The 22,367-nt window shown below is 61.0% G+C and overlaps 2 protein-coding genes across 3 annotated transcripts in view; one reads left to right on the plus strand and one right to left on the minus strand.

The window, feature by feature from the left end:
* Positions 1 to 3,760, plus strand: part of AGAP3 (ArfGAP with GTPase domain, ankyrin repeat and PH domain 3) — a 47,561-nt gene extending 43,801 nt beyond the window's left edge. Inside the window, exons 14-18 of one of the 2 annotated variants that reach the window (XM_037515815.2) lie at positions 1,291 to 1,445; positions 1,528 to 1,618; positions 1,759 to 1,981; positions 2,610 to 2,865; positions 2,976 to 3,760. In XM_037515815.2, the coding sequence (XP_037371712.1) occupies positions 1,291 to 1,445; positions 1,528 to 1,618; positions 1,759 to 1,981; positions 2,610 to 2,865; positions 2,976 to 3,182 (932 nt within the window). In that variant the 3' untranslated portion in view covers positions 3,183 to 3,760. The remainder of the gene's footprint in view (positions 1 to 1,290; positions 1,446 to 1,527; positions 1,619 to 1,758; positions 1,982 to 2,609; positions 2,866 to 2,975) is intronic. The other variant, XM_037515792.2, reaches the window with a different exon arrangement.
* Positions 3,761 to 6,361: 2,601 nt separating this feature from the next.
* On the minus strand, positions 6,362 to 22,034 carry GBX1 (gastrulation brain homeobox 1). The gene is given in 3 exon segments (XM_037515827.1): positions 6,362 to 6,961; positions 21,510 to 21,680; positions 21,683 to 22,034. Coding segments are annotated over 3 exon segments (1,077 nt in total). The 3' UTR covers positions 6,362 to 6,407.
* Positions 22,035 to 22,367: the final 333 nt, after the last annotated feature.

Raw genomic sequence — 22,367 nt, forward strand, 5'->3', positions numbered from 1 at the left:
AGGCGCGGCTCTGGAGCCCTCGGCCTGGCTCGCGGGCGCTCGGGTCCGGGCCGCCGGCGCTTGCCGGGCTCACGGGCAGGACCCGCTCTCTGTAGCTCTCGCGTCCCCGCCGCGCTCGGCCTGGGCACACAGTAGGCGCTTCGTGTGTGTGTGTGTGTCGTCGGCTCGGCCTGGCCGCGGTCGCCTTGGGGCTCGGGGTCCGGCTCCCCCGTGTTCTCCCGCAGACGCTCCCCCAACCCCCGCGTCGCCGGCGGCTCGTTCAGGTCCCCCCGCTCCGCGACGCGTCCCCCGCGCAGTCCCTGCTCCCACGCGGGCCGGACAGGCGGGGTGGGGGCGGGTCCCCTCCGCGGGACAGGCCGCCTTCCCCAGCTGACCCGGCCGGGGACGGCGCTGAGTGCGCGTGGCCCGGCCCCCCACCGGGGAACGAGCCCCAAATGCTGGGGGAGACTGAAGGGCCGGGTCGGAAGCCTGCAGCGACGCGTGGGGCAGGGAGGGTGCGGCTTCTCTGTGGAGGAGGCAGTTCGCTCAGCCGGGGCCTCAGGCGGGGCCGGCAGGGGGCTGGGGGGTGTCACCGAGGAGAGGACTGGGCTGTGGGCCTCCTCCCAGGTCCCCCCCGCTGCCTCTCCCGTCCCCGCGGCGGGGCAGGGGTCGGGGACGGCCTGTGGCCTTCTGGGGCGGGGAGCAGGGCCTGGGCCCGCTGCACCGTGTTGCTTGGGTCCGTCTAGCCCCGAGCCCGTCCCTGCAGTCGCCCTCGGTCCGCACGCGCTCCCGTCGGTGGAGGAAGCCTCTCCCCGCCCACTTGCCCTTCCTGCCTGTCTGTGCCAGGGCGGTGGGGGAGGGGCCGCTCCCAGGAGCCCCACGCCGACGCCGTCAGGAATATTGGGTTTAATGAGCTGCAAAATGAGGCGGCTGCAGCTGACATGTACGGATGGTGCCCACACCCGCCTTCCCCCTCCCGGCATCGCCTCCTAGCACCCCAGTGCATTCTTCTCCAGATACTCAGCTCTGCCTTCTCCAGGGAGTACCCCTCTCGGATCTCCAGGCCCATCCTTGCCATTGCCAGGGATGCCAAAACGATGCCTCACGCCCCCACCTTGGCACGCAGACTCCACAGGTGGCTGGGCGTGGAGGTTTGGGACTCCACTGATGTGCAAGTTACAGCGAGCAGAGCCTTCGAGGCTGGGCCGGGGGGAGGAGCCATGCCAGGCAGCAGGGGAGTGACTGGAGCTGTGGCAGCAGGTGCCCCTGGCCGTGGTGCCTGCCCTGATGGCAGCAATGCCCCCTCCGCAGAAGCAGAGGAGTCCTTTGAGTTCGTGGTGGTGTCCCTCACCGGGCAGACGTGGCACTTCGAGGCCTCGACGGCAGAGGAGAGGGAACTGTGGGTGCAGAGTGTGCAGGCCCAGATCCTCGCCAGCCTGCAGGGCTGCCGCAGTGCCAAGGACAAGGTCAGCATGGAGGCCTGACCGGGGTGGGACCTTAAGGTGACCTCGTGACTGACCAGCCACCCCTTGTCTCCCTGCTCGGCAGACCCGACTGGGCAACCAGAACGCAGCTCTGGCTGTGCAGGCCGTCCGCACCGTCCGCGGGAACAGCTTCTGCATCGACTGCGATGCCCCCAGTGAGTGCGGGGCCTGCGCCGGCCGGGCCGCGGCAGGAAGGGGAGAGCGTGGAGCCGGCAGAGGAGGGCAGGGAGGAGGGCTGCCTGCTGCTCTCACGCTGCTTGCCCTGGACTTCATCGGGCCTCCTCTCCTCCCCCAGACCCAGACTGGGCCAGCCTGAACCTGGGCGCCCTGATGTGCATTGAGTGCTCGGGGACCCACCGACACCTGGGGGCCCACCTGTCCCGCGTCCGCTCCCTGGACCTCGACGACTGGCCACCTGAGCTCCTGGCCGTCATGACTGCCATGGGCAACGCCCTGGCCAACAGCGTCTGGGAGGGGGCCCTGGACGGCTACGCAAAGCCGGGGCCTGACGCCTGCAGGTGCGTGGCTGGGCCCGAGGCTGGCCGGGAGAGGGGCGGCAAAGGTGGGGTGGGCTCGGCGGCTGCGACAGGGTTAAAACTGGCCGTTGCTCTGCTTGGCAGTTGGCCCCTTGGGGTGCCCCTCCCCCGCCTGGCCTGTCGCTCAGGCTCCTCACAACAACAGCCCTTTCTGAGCCGTTATCAGCAGGTCAGGGGGCCAGCAGGAGGCGCATGCGCGGGGGCCCTATCGCTCTGCGGTGGAAGGTGCTAGCCCCAGCCCCGAGATGGGGAGAATGGGAGGTAGATAGGCCAGCGCCAGGGCCCCGCGCAGGCCCCCAGCCCCTTTGTTCCAGCGCTGCCAGTCGGAGGGAGTTCAGACGGCCAGATAAGCTGCCAGGGAGCCTGCCTGGAACTGCTGCCCCAGGGGCCGCCGGCAGTGTCCTCCCCGCAGCTTCCTCCACACCCTCTGCACTGCCCCCGCCCGTGCGCCCTCTGCCTCGGACGCGTGCCTCGCCCTCGCGCCGCCCCGTCGGGCACTCGCTCACCCTTACCCCTCTTCTGGGTGCTGGGGTCACTTCCCGACACCCTCCCCGGCCCCCGGCCGCCGGCGGGGCTCTCCGCGCTCACGCGGGCTGACCTGTGGTTGCAGAGAGGAGAAAGAGCGCTGGATCCGGGCCAAGTACGAACAGAAGCTCTTCCTGGCCCCGCTGCCCAGCTCGGACGTGCCGCTGGGGCAGCAGCTGCTGCGGGCGGTGGTGGAGGATGACCTGCGGCTGCTGGTGACGCTCCTGGCCCACGGCTCCAAGGAGGAGGTGAACGAGACCTACGGGGACGGGGACGGGCGCACGGCCCTGCACCTCTCCAGCGCCATGGCCAACGTCGTCTTCACGCAGCTGCTCATCTGGGTGAGTCGTGGGCTCCGGCCGCCTCCCCGCCGCGTGTCCGCCTCACCCCAGCCCTTCGCGCCCTCTCCTGCCTCGCCGCGCCGACCGCGAGCATGTGCTTTCGCCCGCAGTATGGGGTGGACGTGAGGAGCCGGGACGCCCGGGGCCTGACCCCTCTGGCCTACGCCCGCCGGGCCGGCAGCCAGGAGTGTGCAGACATCTTGATCCAGCACGGCTGCCCCGGAGAGGGCTGCGGCTTGGCCCCGACCCCGAGCAGAGAGCCCGCCAACGGCACCAACACCTCCGCAGAGCTGCACCGAAGTCCCAGCCTCCTGTGAAGGCCCGGAAGAGGGAGCAGACGGACTCCGGGGCCGGGGGCCCGCCTCCTCACGGGCACTGGGGGAAGCAGACGCGGCGACGGAGAGATGGGGACATGCAGAGAGGAAGGAGGAGAGCGACCAAGGGCAGAGTCAGAGGCGAGAGTGAGGCGGAAGAAGGCTCAGAGCCGCGCGGGCCTGGAGCCGAGAGGGCGGCAGGCGGTGTCCGCCCTCCGCCCCGAGGCGCCGTTGAGAAGGGACAGGACCCTTTGGAGGTGCCTGTGAGGAGAGGGGAGCAGGACCTCTCCCTCCTCCAGCTTCCTGCCTTCTACCGCCAGCCCCCTGCAAGCCCGCATCCTAACATGGAGACTGCGCGGGGCAGAGATTGGGGGTGCTGGATGAAGACGGGGTGATCTGTGAGTCCCGTGTAAATGTGTACATTGGAGTATTTATGTTTGTGTACAGACTTGCCGTGTGCGTGAGCCAATAAAGCAGGCTGTGGATGTGGCCTCGCTTGCCCCTTCTCTGTCTTCCCGACACCCTCGTCTCCTCCGCCGCGCGAGGGTCTCCCCCCTCGGCCAGCTCGGGTCCTGGCTGGCTTCCCTCCGCGTCTCCCGGCGCCCTGGCCAGAGGAGGGTGTCAGGACTTCCCACTGGAAGCCTCCCGCTTGCTTCCCCGCTCACCTCGCCCTCTTCAGAGCTTGCCCAGCTGGGGTCTTCATCACGGTCATGCCACGCCTGGTACTGGCCAATGCTCACCCCAAGAGAAGCCGCAGGCGCCGCCGCCCTGCCCGAGCCTGGAACTGGCCACAGCGGGAGACGCTGGGCGGAGCTGACCGGCAGCCCTTGCGGGAACTTCTGTGCTACAGCCCGACGCGCTCTGAGCCCGGAGGGGGCGGCTGCTGCCCACCGCCACCGCCATCCTGCTACACGAGGCAGCATCCAGAGCCCCTGCTCTGCCCTCCGGCTGTGTCCCAGACAGACCCGGAGGGCCCGGGGAAGGCCCTGGTACTGACTCGCGGGAGGAGGACGGGCTCGGGGGGGGGTCCAGCTCTGGCGGGAGCCGCTTTCCTCGCCCTGGGATGCGCCGTGCCCTGCGGCTCTGAGCAGGCGCTGGGCGTGGCGGGCGGGCGCTCTGCCTGGGCACCTGCCTGCGTGCAGGTAAATAACCAGCAACACTTCTGAGAGAGGAAACCAGATTTTTTTTGGCCCACAGTCCCCTTTGCAAGGCTGTGAGAGCCTTGAAATAAGGACGGGGTGGAGACAGGCCGTGCTACGTGCGGGCCTGGGCCCTGGGCTCAGAAACCCCAGCAGTCACCGCCTCCAGCTGCCCTCGCGCAGGGGCCGCATGGGACAATCCAGGACAAAAAGGCACATGGAGGCCTTGGTTTGGACCATTCGCCCTCATCTTTCTGCCCAGGCGCCAGGTCCGCACCACAGAGGCCTGCTCGAGCCTCGACCTGCAGATGGGGGCGCCTGATAGCCGAAGGTCAGCGGCTGTGACCTTCCACCCCCGCCTGGCCCCTCGGGCTCGAGCCCGCAGGTCCCTGTGCGGGCAAGTCCGGGACGCAGCAGCCTTGTTCCGGGTGGGGCTGGGAAGGGGGTCGGCCCGGACTTTATTTTTTTAGCCTAATTCTCAAGCCTTGCCGCACCAGGCAAAGAACAGGGAGGCCCCACCCCGGCTCGGGGTGTCCCCGCCGTGGCTGCCACCGCCACAAAGGATGGGCCCTGGCCCGGGGCTGCTCCCCGCGTGGCTGCCGACACCAGCGGACGGCTGTCTTTCTGTCCTAAGGGGTGATGGATTTGGGGCCTGTTTGCTCAGGTGTCGTCGGGAGGAGCAGGGACTCGCACCCGCCCCGCCCTGAGCTTCCTTAGCCTGGCTCGAGGTGCTTCCTCCGCAGCGGCTCTGCTCTCCGCGCCCTTCCCCCAGGCAGCGCAGACCCCGCTTCTCCCCGGCTCTCCAGGGCGCCAGCGCAGCAGGCCCGCGCCAAGGCCAAGGCGTCTGCGCCCCGCGCCGCCGTCCCCAGCGCAAGGCCCGGCAGCGAGGGGAGAGACAGGCAGCAGCTCCGCTCTCGCGCCCCTTGCTGCGCGCGCTGCCAGCCGGTGCCCTGACGCCGCCCGCCCCCGCCTCCTTTGCCACTCACGCCGCTCGGGCTGCCCATGGGGCCCCAGCCCCGCCTCGGGCTGCCACTGCGTGGCTTCCCCCCAGTACGTGTCCTTCTGGAACCATCACAGATTCCCTCCTGTCGCGTCCACTCTGCCACTCTCGTTCTCTCGCAGGAGGGGCTTGGGGCCCCCGAGCTTCGTGAGTGGAGGGGAGACCGCAGCGCGAGAAGAAGGGAGAGAAAGGAACGGGCCTTCCCCCGGGCCCTCGAGCCTGGGCTGTCGGAGGACGGCAGGACACACGAAGCCGCCGTGTCTCGCTGGGAGCTCAGCGGACGGGGCGCCCCCGGCCCGCCCTGCTCGCCGGCGGGACTGGCCACCTCAATCCAGTCAGACGGGGCCTGGCTACACCCCGGGAGCCAGCGTGTTTCATTTCCTAACGCCAAAGGGACCTTCCGCCACCCTAGAGCCGCCAACGCCCCCCAGAGCAGCGGGGTGAAGAGGGGGACACGGGCGGGGGAGGAGGCCCAGAGGTGCGCAGCGGGAGGGCACAGCGGAGGTGGCTTGGGGGGCGGCGCGCACCGAGGAGCTTCTCAGGAGGCCGGCGACAGCTCCGGCTCACGCCCGGCGTGTGGGGAGAGGGAAGGGAACTCTGGCCAAGGGTCGGGATGCGGAAATCTCCCAATTCCTCCCAGCGCAACAGACGACAGAGGCGGACACTTCCATAGATACAAACTTTACACAAAATAAATACGGAGCCGCGGCCAGCTCGGCCAGGCCTCAGCCCGGATTCCTCCCGACCCCGTCAGAAGCGCTGCCAGGGCGGCGGCCAGAACCCTTCCGGCCCGGGCGTGCTGGAGCCCCCCCCTCCCAGGAGCCCCTCTCCGCCCCAGCCCCGCAGTTCCTGGGCGGAGAACCCGAGTCTCTGACCCTGAAGGCCCCAGTCCCGAGAGTCTGTGGAGCAGGTTCGGGGCCAAGCGCCCACCTCTCGGCCCCCGGGAGAGCCACCGAGAGCGAAGTTATTTGCCGGTGGCGGCCCCACCCGGGGCAAAACCGTAGCAGCAGCCCTGCTGGGGCTCGGAGCCCAGGCCAGGCCGGGCGGGCCCAGGCCAGTCCTTTGCCTTCCCACGTCCTCGGGAGCCGCTCAGGGCCGCGCCCCCTGCTCCATCTGCTGGTGCTGGCTCCGCACGGCGAACCTGTTGACGTGCACAGGGATGGGCACCACGATCTTGGGGTTTCTGACGGGCTCCCCAGAGCGGCTGCTCACGTTGCCAGCTTTGATGCGCTTCCACTTAGCCCTCCGGTTCTGAAACCAGATCTTGACTTGCACCTCGCTGAGCTTGAGGGCGTGGGCGATCTGGGAGCGCTCCGTCAGGCTCAGGTACTTCTTGCAGTGGAACTCCTTCTCCAGCTCCAGCAGCTGCTCGCTGGTAAAGGCCGTGCGGCGCCGGCGGCTTTTCCCCCCGGGCGCCGTGACTCCCGGGGCCACGGGTGCCCCCTCCTCAGCTCCAGTTCCCAGGCTTCCCTTCAGCTTCGGTTTAGGTCCCAGGAGAGCCCCCGGGCCCCCCGCAGAGCCGTCCAGGAAGCCGTCGTCCTCGCTGTCACCGCCCGAGCCCTCTTCCTCCTGCTCGCTGCCCGCTGGGTCTCCGGCCGCCGCCTCCAGCTTCTCCTCATCCGAGCTGTACACCTTCCCCTCCGCTGGGGGCGCCGACACCGAGGGGGAGCGGGCCGGGGAGGCGAGGGAGCCACGGCGGGGCGGATGGAGGGACAGGAGGAGAGAGACGGACACGGAGGGATGAGGTGGGGCGGGGTGGGGACGGGGTCGGGGATGACAGAGAGAGAGGAAGAAAGAATTAGCCGGCGCGGATGTCACTAGGAAAAGCGGGGGAGGCAATAAGCGTCTAGCAAAGGCGTAACATTCCCAGGACCGCGACCCCTCATCTCGCCCCACACCCCGAACCCCCTTGCCAGCCCTCCCCAAACCCTGACCAAGCGGCCCCACCTGTCCCTCCTCAAGCCCCGACCACGCTGCCTGGGCCCTGCTGGCTCTTACAGTTGGGGAGCCGGCGGGGCGCAAAGTTGGCTTTTGCAGGACAGACGGGGAGACGGGCCGGCGGCCCTTGTCAGTGTCCTCAGAGTCCGGCCCCACCGCCCCGAGGGCCGAGCCGGGCACTGGCTCCACTCTAGGGGGCGGCCCCTCCTCTCCCCTTCCCGGCTCTAGAATCACGGCCTCCTTTCCAAACGGAAACTTGCGGGTCCCGTGACTCCCCGTCGCACCCTCCCAAGCTGGGCCCCGCAACTGTCGTCAAAGGACCTGGGGTCGGAGGTTTCCTCCGTCCCTTCCCAGCGCCGCTCGGGCAGGCCGCCCCCCAGGCCGGGCCCTCGAACGCCCGCCACGCCGGCCCGCGCCCGGTTCGCTCCTCCTCGAGGCTACCCTGGCCCCTCGCTCCCACGCAGGCTCCCCGAGCGAGCGGCACCCACAGCGGCCTCCAGCTCAAGGTCACGGTCCGGGGGACTCTGAGCTTCTTGTCGGCCGGAAGGTTGGGCGGGAACGCGGGGAGCGGAGGAAGCAGCCGAGGACCGGCAGGGAGAACGCAGCACGGAGACGAGTGGGCCCCCTGCCAGCACCACCCCCCCCGCCAGCCCCCCCACCTCCCCTCCCCGCCCCCCCTCCCCACACCACCTCCCCTCCCCGCCCCCCTCCCCACACCACCTCCCCTCCCCGCCCCCCCCTCCCCACCCCACCCCCAGCGGCGCCAGCGCGAGTGTTTCATTCACGCGGTGGCTTTAACCTCCCCACCCGCCGCCCTCTGCTTAGAGCGCGGGGTTCTCCGTGTTCTCCCCTCACCCCACCCCCATTTTCTGCCCAAAGGACCAATAAGCAGCGAGCGCCACAACAAGCCAAAAGAGAAGGCGGCCACAGGAGGGCGGGGGAGAGAAGACGAGGCGCCACACACAAGCCGTCGGCTCCTGTCCCAGGGCTCGCCGGGGCCCCCGCAGCCCGCGCCCAGAGCCGCCCCCTCCCCTGCCCCTTTTCCACAGGGCCCGTCTGCAGTTTCCTTAGGGGCGGCCCACGTCCACTTCACCCCCCCTTCGGCTTCTTCACAAGGGTATTTTTTTTTTTTATAGAGGCATGTTTTATTTATTTATTTATTTTGTTTGTTTGTTTTGTTTACACAAGCACTGGGTGCAGTCAGAAGCGCGGGAGGGTGAGAGAATTCACCAGAGCCAGAGCGGGGAGCAGAGCAGGCAGAAGGACCGAAGGACACTGCTGAGGGGAGCAGCGGGCGGCAGGAGAGGTCTGCGCGCCATGTGGGACCCTCCTCCGGTGGCCGGGGAGCAGCCGGGGATCGAACCGGCGCTGCAGAGGCCGCGGGCAGCTTCGCAACCCAGCGCTCAACCGCTGCGCCACCGGGGAGGCCCCACAAGGGTATTTTTACACCCCACTCTGCTTTTTCTTCCTATGGCACCCCAATCTTCAGGTAACCTCAAAAGCCAGGTTGGACACCCTGCTTTGGCTCCGCCATCCCACGCCCTCCGCCAGCGCGCGGCGCCCTGATCTCTCCGGAACACCCTGCCGACCCCGCTGGCACCCAGCCCCGGGCGCTGTCGTAGAGACCCCATGGGTGCTCCTCGGGGGCGCTTACACCGCCCCCCCCTTAGAGCGCCCGGGCCAGAGGTTGACAGCCTTGGTCTCCTGCGGCTCACCAGGCTCCTCCCCGCGCCTCCAGGGCCTGAGGACTGGAACAGAGCTTGTTCCAAACTCAACTCCTGATCTTTCTCCCAAACAGGCTCTTTCCCACCCGCACGGGCTTTCCCGCCTCGGTGAAGGCGACTCCATCCTCCCTGGAGCTCACCGCACCCCCGACGTCACCCTTCATTCCTCTCGCTCGCCACCCAGGCCCCATCGGCCGCCAACCCCCGGCAGCGCTGCTGGCCTCGCGTGCGCCCCCGCCGGCCCCTTCTGGTGCCCCCCTCTGCACCCCTCTAGTCCAGGCCCCCCCTCACCTGCCCCATCACCCTTGTCTCCAGAATGGCTGCCCCGTCTCTGCTCTCCTTGCCCCTGCCCCTCGCCCAGATCCTCCCACCTGCTGGGAGACTGTAGCCTTCACCTAGACCCTCGCACTGACTCATTCCCTGTCTCTCTCAGGACCTGATCGGTGAGACTTTCCGGGATGTGGTTTCAAAATGAAACCTCCCGGGCCCTGTGTTCCCCAACTCCCTCCTCTGCTTTCTTTATTGCTATAGTACATGTCACCAACTTTATTCATTTATTTCTGTGGCTTTCTCTTCCTGTTAGAATATTTTTTCCCATTGTATCTCTACCAGCGACGCAACCACCCGCACCGCACAGCCGCCTGACAAGCGTCTGTTGACTGAATGAAAGCAACCGCTCCAGGCGCCCTCACGCACACTCGCGCTGCCCCATCCCTGCTCCTCCCTGCCCCAGTCTCCCCTGGATGCCCACCGCATTCCCCGCCTCACGAACATCGCCCCCCCGCCGCTCAGTGCGCCCGCAGTCTCACGCCAGCTGCGGGAGAACCCACACGCAGGGGCAGCTGGAGGGTCTTATGCTAAAAGAGATAAAGGACCATCCCGACATCCTCACTCAATCCGCCCACCCCACCTTGTCAACAGTCTGCGGGAAACACTAATAGAGAGAATAACCAGCTTGTGAGAACTCAGCCCAGCATTACAATATTTTAAGCAGCTGTTTGAAGGATGAGAGCATTTAACACGGCTCCAATCCCCCAGGGGGTGTCCAATAAATCTAAATTGATGATGACTGAGACGAGGTGCCCAGGTTTCTGGATTTGGCGGGGCCCTCCGAGATCACGGCATCCATCCTGCTGTCTTCTGGCAGATTCCATAAAATCAGGCCTGCACCACGGCCGCCCGCAGCGCTGCTCTAGAGCCGATCAAGGAGCGCAGGTCCACGACTCTCCCAGCTGCTGGATCGGGTGGGGCGCCGAGCGGCGGGAGCCGAGTTTCCCCCGAGCCTCCACAGCCATGACACGGAGGCCTCTGCTAAGCAGCTCTTACAAGGACCCGGGAGCAGGGTGCACAAAGAAAGCAGCCAAGAGGGGGAAATGCAGCGACATGCTCAGAGGGCCAGGCCTGGGGTGGAGAGGGAGCAGGAGGGCGCAGGGGAGGAGGCAGGCGGAGCGAGCACCGCTGCAGGAGGGACGCGGGGTGGAACACCGGTGGAAGAGTGAAGTGATGAGTCAGAAAAACTGAGAAGTTTAGAGAAGAGAGAATGGAAATAGAAAAAAAATAAATAACGGGGAGAAACCAAAAGCTTTTTTTTTTTTAAAAAAGCCACCCCTATCTCCATCCCGCCCCCCAAAATCACGGATGTGTTGGGAGAAAAGCAAGACTTTCCCCCCCTGCCACTGGCTCTTTGCTCCCCCCACGGCGGGGCCTCTGAGGAGGCGGGTCGGCGGTGCCTGCGACCGACCTTGCAGGGCAGACTCAGAGGGCCTGGGAGGCGAGCGGCAGCCCGTCCTTCACCACACAGCGCCCCGAGACCATTTTCTCTGAATTAGCTTCCCAGTGCATCTTCTTTCATCAGACTCATAATGAATGTTACTGGTAAATACAGTCAGACAGAAACTGGACGTGGAGGAACGTGTTACTAAAAGCGGACAGCAGCAAATCTTTGTAAAGCTTGCCGGGAACGGCTGAGGGAGAGCGCCAGTGCCCGCAAGGCCGCCCTGCAGCCGCGGGCGCGGTGACCGCGTGCCCTGGAGAGGAAAACCATGAGCAACAAGAGCTCGCTGGGAGTGTCGCGTGCTGAATAATGGTGCTGGGGAGAGTAATTTCAGCCAAAGCAAAGTTTTCAAATTGGAAATGATCTGACGGCTGGGCAGGTAGGTCCAGCACGCAGAAAGGTTTTGCTCTTGGAGGCCGAGAATGACACAGAGGGGAACATATTGGGGTTTCCGTTGGTTCCCTACGGGTAAATCTGGAGTCAGTGAGAACAACTGGTGTCTGCTCGGGGGGGGCGGCCGTCAGGGAGCCCCCAGAGTCCTGTGACTGCTGCTGGTGTGTGCCAGGACCCCAGGAGCCAGACATCACAAGGTTTCGACCACGACTACCTGTCGGGCGGCGCCAAGGGCAGGGAGCAGCTCCCCGGAGCAGCGCCCGGGCTCCAAGGCAGCGCGTGCATGGGGTCAGGTCAAGCTTGGGGAGAAATCCAGGACCCAAGAGGCCACGACAGGCATCCCCCAGGAGAAAGGAAAAGCAGCACGAGATGTGTGCCATCTGGGGGGCGTCCTGAGGCTGGGATCGCCGAAGGCCTGGGGCCCGCTCTGTTCTAGCTCCCAGAGAATCAGTGGTCTTTACTACTCACCCCCTTATGCTCCGTTCCCCTTTCTCCCCCTTCCATTTCAAATCCTCTCCCCTCATGCTCCTCACCCCCCAGGCTGCTCTCATGGAAGGTTCTCTCCTCGCCTGCCCTGCCTGGCCCAGGGCGGTGAATCTCCTCTGTGTCTTCCAGGGTGAACTGCTCGGCTTCTGGACACAGCACCCGTGTGGGAGGGGCTCCCGGATGGGAAGAAACCGGGTCATCCTTCAAAAGAGCTACGTCTGCCACCGCCGTCGCTTCGAAGTGTCCAGCTCCTCCCCACGCCCAGAACAGAACTATTTCTCGGTCTCCCGCTGCTGACCCCGATGTCCCGCCGGGGCGCTCTCTGTGGCACTACCACGCCCTGCCACAACGCTAGGCACAATAAGGAAACTTCCTTTTCACTTTCCCGCTGCGCTATGCTGTGACTCTTCAGCATTCTTTTACTCCAAACGGACCCGAGAGTTTTCCCCGCATCACTGGCACCCAGAACCCCTCCCCGCCCACGACAAGTTCAGGGCCACTTCCCTCCACGGAAGGCTCAGGGCGCCCTGCAGGGCTCACGGCCACGGTCCTGCCAACAGCACGCTCTCTGACCCGTGGCTTGCCCAGGACTCCCCACGGTCACTATTTTCCCTTCAAGGAAGTCACCGGAGCAGTGGTCACCCATCAGCAGTCGTAACGGGTTAGTGACCTCATGTTCAGGTGAAAACACCCCGCGCTTCAGAGACGGCACGATCTCCTCAGTCCCAGAGCTAGGGAGAGAGCCGCGACTAGAACCGGGGTCTCCTAAATCTCAAACCAGTATCTCCTCCCCCCACACGTGAAGTGAAAGTCCTTCCCTGGATACCGCATCAGACACGTGATCTTCCTATCAAATCCGGTTTTAATTCAGGCCTCATTCCTTTCACTTGGCACTAGAGATCAAGCCTAATTTATTATTAACGTCGCCCCTTAGCATTCCTGGAGGAGATGCTCACCAAATGTTACCCTTGTCTTTTCGCAGGCCCTTTCTCCCCAAGTCACACTCCCCTCCAGATCTTTCTCCCATTTCTTCCCCTGTCATGGTCGGCTGCATGAAGCCACGCGGCATTCCGTTCACACACGTGTGTATTTTCTCATTTGAAAAATATTACCCAACTATGGAAACGGGTTTAATGTCAACTGTCTCTAGCTCCTGGTTCGTAACTTTCTCCCTCGTCCCTCAAATACAGCTTTCTTTAAAAGGAATCTGTCTTACTGGGAAGAAGAAAATTTCCGACTATCTTTCTCGCCGTCCTCCCTGCAGCGCGCTCTTCAGAACCGTCCTCACGCCCACTCGCCTCTCTGAGGACGGCAGGAAGTCTCCTGTGGTTGAGGTAGCGGTCGGGGTGGGTTCGTTCTTGTCCTCCCGGCACCCCTGTCCCTTTCGCCCACTCGCAGCACACCCTTGTCCTCGGCGCGCTCGCCCCCTCTGCTCCCCAGCCCCGGGACTGTCACCGCGCGCTCCGCCTTGGCGGCCACGCCGGCGCACGCCCTGGATCTGCCCATCCCAAGGTCCCCGCTCCTGGGAACTTGCCTCGAGCTAGTCCACCAGGCCATGTGTAAATATGCCAGAACCACCCTCGCAGGCCCCGACCTGGGGGGATGGAAACGTAGAGCTGCTCTTGCTTATGTCCTCCCCTGACTCTCCAAGGGGAGAACGAGGGGCACAGACTGAGGCGTCAGGCCAAGGGAAAGGAAGCACCTCCCAGCACTGTTCGCATCCCTGGACCCAGCCCCCGACGGAGGTACGGGAACCAACACATGCCCACTTTGGCTTCCAGCCGGGCTCCTGTCACGGGCAGCCCAGAGAGTTCTGACTGCACACAGCTGCAAGCAGAGGCGACAAGAGTCCCACGACTCCAGGGAAAAGCAGCTTCCGCCTCGGATTCCCGTAACGCTCCCGCGCCCACCCTCTGAAGTCACTCATCATCCCACCACCTAAGGTTCTATCCGTTTAAAATTCATTTGGCCTTTTTTTTTTTTTAAGTTGGACTTTAAAAAATCTTCATCCGAGTGTGGATTACTTTAGTACAAGGGCTTTGCTCTTCATATCAAGTTGACTCAGACATGAGGGAGTAAGGATTTTGATGAAGAAAAAAGAAAAGAGGTTTTTTCCCCAGTGGAGAGAAAGGAAACCAGGCCCCACTGGACGTGGCCGGGGGCTTTGGGCAGCCTTGGGTCCCACAGAGCAGCCCCCGGCGTGAGCCAGGGAAGCCGAAAGGAAGAAGGAGCCAAATTTGAAGTCGACCCCATTAGAGTCACAAGGTTGTCTCCTGCCACGCCCCACGGAGACGGAGCGCGGGGGCCGTGCTCCCTCCGCCATCACTCCCGAAACACTGTCCGCACCAGGAGGGGCAGTGCCACCTGTCCTGCACCAGGCCTAGTACAGAGGTCTTGCCCAACCTTCATTCCCAGGAAAGCGGGCCCCCTCTTCCAGTGCAAGGACTGGAAGAGGGTCATTTCTTGCACACCTCTGAGTTCAGGAGGCCACACAAGCGTCTTCTCTCCTAGCCCTGACACCTGCGCGAGAAGCACGGCTGCCCTAATTCTCCCGAGGAAGCCCACTGCAGAGGTTAGCACTTCCCTGCAGACCACGGAGCGGCACCACCACCTGCACCCGAAGCCGGTGCTGTTCCTCCAGTCCACATCCTTGTGAGTGCTGCACGGGCAGCAGTGAACTCTAGTGCCATTCTATTCCCATACCAGCAGCCAGAGAAACCAGCTAGACGGCCACAACTTCCTCTTGCTCCCTGAGGGGCACTGCGTCCTTCCTCACCAGGTAAAGTCAGTCACAGCTGATCCCCGGTCTTCCTGGCCTGTGTCAGACACTCCCACCTTTACTAACTGTTTCTCTCTGTCATTGACTGTGATGGGCGACCCAGCCAGAGCCCAGGGCACACCTCCCCCCACTGCACACAACAAAGCCTTTTCTATCCTAAAACCCAGCCCCACGTCAACCCGGGATGTGCATCTCCCAGCTCACCTCCTCCTCGTCAGCTCCCGCAGCTCAGCACTGAGAAGGACAGAACTGCCCCCCGTCTCTTTGCCCAGGATGCCTTTTTTTCCTCACAGGAACTATTCATTAATAAAGGTATCCTTATAGAGTAAAAGCAGAATTACAGAGCTGGAAGTGACCTTAGAGATCACCCAACTCAAACCCCTAATTTTACTGATGAGGAAGCTGAGACACACAAAGGTGTGATTTGCTCAAGACCACCCAGTACCGTACTTGCAGGGCCTACACGGGATTTATGGAACATTCCAGCACAGCCTCCTTCTAACCCTCGCTCCCGGGACATCTTCCTCTTCCTCCCATCACTCCTCATACAGGGCTCCGTCTTCTCCGATCTCTCGAGTACAAAACTATTTTCTCTCTATCTCCAGGCCAAGCAATCTCTCCCCTACCACCCCCAGTTCAAAAGTTTTTTCCCGGTTCTTCATTCCCACGTTCCACACCTTAGTCGGTTCGTCCTGCAGCACCCCCTGCTTCTCACACAGGTCTTGTTTCCTCCCTCCCTCTGGAACGTGAAAAGCACGGGTTTATTAGGCAAAGGAGAAAGAGAAGAGGCACCTGCGTAGACAGGGGCGCGCGGAGCTGCTGCTGCTGCTGCTCCTGGAAGGGCGAGCTTTGTTCAAAGGGAGGCCCGCGCAGACCCAGGCGCGGACAAGAAGTTCCTAACACAGATTTTTCATTTCATCGCCCAGATTATTCCTTTCCCTTCCATGACGGGCAGTCCGAGCAGAGCCGGCTGCAGCGCACAGGCGGGGCAGTGTTGGCTCGTCTACTGCAGTTTAACGCGGCCTGCGGAAGTCTCTCCCGTCACACCAGAATCCAGCACCCCCGCCCCGTCACCCCTGCCCCCTGCCAGTCGGTGCCTCGTTCACTGCTCTGAGCTCGGAACCCTCCCCACCCGACCCCATGTCCACAGGAACGGCAGGCCGCAGGGCGGTCTGCAGCCCGGCACCCCCGCGCAGGGCGCGCGGCCTTGCCCGCCGGCTGCAGGTGTCTCCTCGCCCGCGCCGGCGGGGCCGCTGCCCATGCCCTCTGGGTAAAGCTGCCCGCCGCACCCTTCCCTTTCCAACATCCCCATTCGGTCTCCCTTTGCCCTCCTGCTCCATCTCTCGTTCCATTTCTCGTTCCTAATTTCCAGCCAGCCTCGCAGCAAGTCCCCGCTCTCCCGTCCTCCCGAGGCAGAGGCCTCGCCTGCGGCTGCTCGCGGTGCCGCCGCTCGGCGCAAAGCTCTCTGCTCGCGACACCATGCTCCTCGTCTCCAATGAAGATCGCTCTCCCTCATCATTCCCAGTGCTGTCTCTCCTGCTACTCCCGGGATAGGCCGCTCACTCGGAGCAGCAGACTTCCCGCCCCGCCCCGACGACGCGCGTGGGCCAGCGCAGAGGGCGCGCGGCCTCCCAGCCCTCCCGAGTGGGCCCCTCGCTGCGGGACAGGCCTCTCGGGTCACATCCCAATCCGCCCTCCCGTCCCTTGTGGCTCTCACTCTCAAGCCGGGATTCTTAACCCTGTTGTGCCGTCAACTCCATAACAAGCCAATGAATTCCTTTTCAGGGAGTGCCTTTGGGTGCATAACCTAAAACACACAGGATGACATTAAAAGTCAACTATATTAAACTATAGTGGCCAAACATTTTTAAATTAATATGATGTAATGACTCTTGATTGAGTGAAGATGTCCCCAAAGACCATAAATTTATATAAAAAAAAAATGTGCTTTCAACGGATGACAAAAATCCCAGCTATCACTACGACGACTATAATTTCTGGCCCACAATCATAATCAAAGGAAGCACCAAATTTTTGTTAGAAGCCAGTAAAAACACTTTTTCCACTCATAGCACAAGAGATCCGTGGAGTCTCCGCTAACAATCCTGCTTTAAACAGGAAGGCTAGAAAAATCAGCTTTTAGTCCACGGAATTGAAAGGAACATGAAAAATCATCTGAACCCAAACTTTTATGTTACACATGAGACAACTTAAGTCTAGACAAGTCCCACGACTTTGAATCTCCCACAAGTCCTGCCTATACCAAGCCCATAATAAAACACAGTCAATACTTCCCAAATTGAATTAAGCCACTCAGCCCAAGCCGCACAGGCGAGCGCCAAAGCGAAGACCTGGCCCGTGTGTTAGGACTCCGAAACACACGTCCTTCCGGCACACGGAGTTACCGCAACGTTTGTCTTTCCTGTAAATGTCCATGGAATCGTGCCCCGTGTATGCTCTTCCTCAGCTTTTCCACAGAACACGCCCTGGAGCTCCGTCGCCTCCAAGCAGAATCTCACTCCTGTTACTAATCACAGAAGTCTCTGCTTCCACGTCCCATTATTATTTTCTGTTTTTCTCCCCTGAGGAAATACCATGTCTTGACAGTCACACTGGACGCCTGTGCAGAGAGAAACTGGTGGTCGTCTACACTGTGCTCTAGCTTCCAGCAGCCGGCACTCAAGCCTCACGCTGCTAGGAAGCTTCCCTGGTCCCCAGACGTGATTTCAATTATTATTGCCAATGTTTGTTCAGAAATTAACCAATCTTTTTCTGTTTAGTTTTTAAAAATAATGTTCACTCGCTGCTACTCCCAGGTTTGCCCAGTCTATTTTCTTATACTGCACATCATCTCAACCACAAATGTTTCTGTCACCACGCCCCACGACTGGCCTTATCTTTCACATCACTCACTCACTGCAATTCCATCATGCATTTGACAATTACATGTGGAATAGTTCCCATCCCTCACTCTGAAGTGTTTATCTTCAGTCAGTCCAACCCTCTTCTCTCTGAATGAAACAGTTGCTCTAGACATTGCCAAATTTCAAGTTCTCTTCTGCATCTCTCCACAGGGACAGCTCTTTTCATCATCCCTCCCAGCACACGGCACGCTCTTCACCCACCATCTTTGTGACGCCTGTTTGCACCGCGTCTCCACGTTCGCTTTAGTTACTCTCAGACCTCACACATGCCTTCACCACGAGACCATCTCTACCCAGCCCAGTCCAGGCAGAACTCTCTTCCTTCCTGTCCCTTAGCACCTCCTGCTCTTCTCTCCATCATGGGCTTCACTATCCACCCAATTCAGAGTTCCTTCCCCCCCCCATCTTCACATGGCTCTGTTCTCAGCTGTGTCCTGTTGGATACGACGCCACTGGCCACGTGCGCGGGCAGACCACCTGTGGCCTGCGTGGTCTGAACTGAGATGTGCTGAATGTAAAACACAGACTCGATTTAGAAGACTAAGCGTGAAAAGAGAATACATTTCATTAAAATTTTTATATTGATTAATTTGGAAATAATATTTTGGACACTTGGGTTAAAGTAAATATATATTAAAATTAATTGCACCTGTTTCTTTACTTTTTTCATGAGGCTATTAAAAAAAGTTCAAATGACACGAACGGCTTGCCAGATAGCACCACTCTGGGCTCTTCTATTGATTCATACTTTGATATCCCCCACCAATTCAAATTCTTCCCTCTTATCACTCCTACTGAGACACCGTCTCCAATTATCCCCTCTGCTCCTCACACTCCATATCTAGAAATTTTTCAGCCTACTGCTTTAATACCTTTTCTACCTTGTTATTTCTGTACCTAGTATTTCTTTTTGCCCACTAATATAGCTTCTTCTTTACTGCACTACTATTCTGTAGTCAGATCTTCATTATTTCTAGCAGAGTGGGGGCTACCTTAACCCTCATCAAAACTTTAAAAAATAGCACTTGAAATTCCCAACAAAAAGAACTTCACTCACTATCCAAATTGGCCTGTCTTTTTTTTTTTTTTAAGATTTATTTATTTATGCATACAAGAGCTGGGGTCCAGGCCAGAGGTGTGGGGGTGGGAGGATTCACCAGAGACAGAGTGGGGAGAACAGGCAGATCTACTGAAATACACTGCTGAAGGGAGCAGCAGGCAAGTCGGGAGAGGTCTGCTGCACCATGTGGGTTGCTCCTTGGCCAGCTGGGGATCAAACTTGTGCTGCAGAGGCTGCAAATTGCCTCATAGTGCTGAGACTTAACCCTTGCGCCACCAGGGAAGCCCTGGCCTGCCTTTCCTATCATTTCATTTTAAAAGGAGAGTAACTGAAAAACACTAAGCAAATGAGTATTAATAATTTCAGACCAATATCACCCATTCATACTAGGACAGCAGCTCCTGTGGTTTTGAAGATAGCATTCTTCCTTCAAACTCTGCTCATATACAAGTTTCAATCCCATTACTTGCAGCAGAGACTCTCTTTTTTCACACTGAGTGCTCCAACACAACTCCCAAAATGGAGTCTTCATTTCCCCACCATTTTCAGCATAGACTATGTGTTAGCATTACCCAAGCTGATTTTCTGTCTAACATTTCTGGAATTATCTTTTTTTTCTTTCTTTCTTCAACTACTTTGGGGGGTGGGGGAGGATCAAGACTGGAAAGTTAGACATGAGTGGCTTGGTGAAGAGGAGTTGGGAGAGTTTTGACTGAGTGATAAGGAATGACGAGCACAGATAAGATCCCCTACTCATCATCCTCTTCGTCCATGCCCCAAAATCTTTATTTCTCTGCCCTGGTAGCCCCACTGCAAACCCTTTAGGTGTATCTCTTCCCCGTCTGAGCAATTACCTTCACTCCAGCACCTCTTTAAATTCTTCCCTGTAAGGCCTCCTTCCCATCATTCTTGGCAAAGAAATTCCTATCTTTACTCCAGGAACAACGCAAGTCTCTCTCTCTCTTTTTTTGCTCCCAATTTGAAGACATTTACTTCATTCTATAAAGTTTCCCATCCTTCCCAGTATGGAAAAATTAAAAATAAGAAATTTACTTCATTCTATAAAGTTTCCCTTCATTCTCAATATGGAAAAAATAAAGATAAAAATCATTTCTAGTATTGAAACTGTTCAGTTTCCTACTAGTATATTTATTTAGCTCTATCTCAGTCCTCTCAAGACAGAATTCTTTCACACACACACACACACACACACATACACACACACACACCCCTTCTAGACCAGAGATATTGCTCCATTTTCATTTAGCCCAAGCTAGAAATGCCTCTTCCAGTGGACAACTCTCTCCTTCCTTGTAGTCTCTTTTTGAGGACTCCAGCAGCAGCTCGTTTCTCAGTTCCTTCCTCTATTCTCTCTTCAATATAAGCTCTGTCTTATAGCCACAATTCAGAAAAGCCCATTACCTACAGGTCAAAGTAAGAGCTGCGGATCTGAAAGGGGAGGCCAAGTTGCTTGTTTTTCCCTATCTTGGCCATGTTACCCCTCAGTCCCTCTCCAGCAGGTCCCCCTCCCGCCCTTCCCCTCAGCGCATCTCTTCCCCGGGTGTGCTAATTCTCCCTCCAGCTCCTTCTGCCTCCAAAGCCATCCCTCTGAGGGATCGCCTTGTATTTTTTTTTGCCTTAGGACTACCCTAGTCCAAAAATTCTACCAATGTTTTCTTCTTCCAATCCTCCCCACCAACGCCCCCCATCTTGTGGACACTGCAGTTGCTACTCTAACATTTCCCTTTGCTCCCCCTTAGGAGTTGCTGCTCAGACTTCAGTTACTGGATGCTCTGGTCCAACCAGGTACAAAAAAATAAACTAAAACAAAACCAACGGCTGAACCCCAAAGCCTAAATGTCCAAGGCTAAAAGGGAAAATGAGAGGAGGAAGCCCTAGGCAATCCTAGAGGTCTGGAAGAGTGATGAGCCTTCAGGCAATTTCAAGGAGGCAGCCAGAGACCTATCCACAGGAACTACCCTCTCCTGGCAAAGGACAAAAGGACTCTCCGATCTCCTCCTTGTCATGGTCAAAGGCAGTCCCGTGCCTTGGGGGTCACTTCCTCCCAAGCTGGACAGGAAGAATCATTAAGCACAGGCAGACTCATCCTGATGCTAAAGAAGTTTAAGCTTTAGGAGCCACTTGCATGCGGCTCCTATTTTTTCCCAAATAGGCCCATCACATTGTATAAGCTCAGCACACCTGGAGCTGCCCCTGAGCAGGGAAAAGACGCTCTGACTTCTGGGGTGAAGGATCAATAGGAAGGCCAGAGGGCTCTAAGTAGACGGATTCTAACCAGGGCCCCGCTGAGTACGCCCTGCCTCTGCAGAGAATGCATCCTGCTAAGGAGGATCCAGGCATCCTGCATTATCTCTGAGTCGAATTTCACTAGTTCCAGAATCTTCGCTTGATTCTTGACTCCAGGCCTTTGGGCCACACCCACCCCAGCCCAGCCTTGAGCTTCTCTCTTGGCCTCCCAGGGAACCTTGGTCCAGGGGGTGCTATCCCCCCCTAGCTAATAGGGCTCCAATTCAGTTCTTCAAAGCTTCGCTCTAAACCCGCCAGCTCAGAAGTCTCTTTTCCTCCTAAGTCCAGACAGGTCATCCACACGACACCACTGCGGCCAGCCTCTTTCCCCTGCACCCCGGCGCCCGTGGGAGTCGACGCCGTCTTCTCAGACGCCAGAAAGTGTCCTTTCCTTACTGAACCGACAGTGCCTCGCAGTGCCCTCGCCCTGGGGTCTTGCTGGTGTCCCCGGGAATCTCACACTTGCGGCTTCTCTATTCCCGCAGAGGGAACGGGATGAAGGCATTCTGGGAGCAGCCACGGGGCGCGGAGCCTGGACCGACGTCGGGAGGAAAGGCGCCAATTTGGGCGGGAGGGCTGGGAAGTCCTCGGGGAGGCGTGGACGCTGGAGACCGCGGGCCGGGGTTCTGGGGCGCAGAGGCGCGTCGCTGCGAGGGGGACCTAAAGCGGCCCCGCGGCGGCCGCCGGCGCTGGCCCTGGGCGGGCGGGGCGTCTGGGGCGCCGGGCCGGGCCGGGCCGGCCGCTGTCCGGGTGTCCCCGCGAGCGCGCCTCGCGCCTCCCGCCCCCCGCCCGGCGCGGGCACTTACCCGGCAGACTCGGGAAAGTCTCCGCGAAGTGCTGCGGCGGCGGCGCCGGCGGCTCCGACACTTTCTCGCGGGCCGGCAGCAGCTCCTCGGGCTCCGGCCCGCCCTCCTGGCGGCGGCCGCCGGGCTCGGGGTGGCCGCGCGAGGCCGTGGCGGCGGCGGCGGCGAGCTCGGGGGGCCGTAGAAGGCGTCGGGCGGCTCCGCGAAGCTGGGCAGCGCGGTGGTCAGCGCCACCATGGAGGGCACGGCCTGGCCCAGCCCCGCGCAGAAGGTGTTGGTCAGGCGGCCGGCGAAGGAGGCGAGCGGCGCGAGCGGCGGGAGCCCGGCGGGCAGCGGCGCGGGCGCCAGCGCGGGCGGCAGCACGAGCGGCCGGTAGGGCATGAACATGGGGTAGCCGGTGTAGAGCAGGTGGCCGGCGCGCGGCGGCGGCGGCCCGATCAGGGCGTCGATGGAGAACGCCGCGCCCGGGCCCCCGCCCCCGCCGCCCCCGCCGCCCCCGGGGGCGCCGCCGCCGCCCGCGCGCTGCATCGTGCCCGCCGCCGCCCCGGGGCGCTCCCCTCCGGGCGCCGCGCGGGCTGGCAGCGCTCGCTCGCTCGCAGGCCGGGGCCGAGGTGGCGGCGGGGCGCGCTCGGCGCAGTGTGGCTCCGCGCCGCGCTCCCTCGCGCTCATAAGGCGGGGGGGCGGGCGCGCGGGCGGGCTGGGGGTGTCGCCCTCCGGACTCATCCATCTTCCTCAAATTACGCTTCACTTCCTCCCTCCGCCCGCGCCCGGCCCCGCTCCCGCTCCCGCGCAGGCCGGCTCGGGGCCGGCCCGGGACCCCGCCCGCCCCGCGGCCCAACCAACTATCAGTAATGGAGATTG

Source organism: Talpa occidentalis, unplaced genomic scaffold, assembly GCF_014898055.3.
Source record: "Talpa occidentalis isolate TD23 unplaced genomic scaffold, MPIMG_talOcc4v2.1, whole genome shotgun sequence".
NCBI lineage: Eukaryota > Metazoa > Chordata > Mammalia > Eulipotyphla > Talpidae > Talpa > Talpa occidentalis.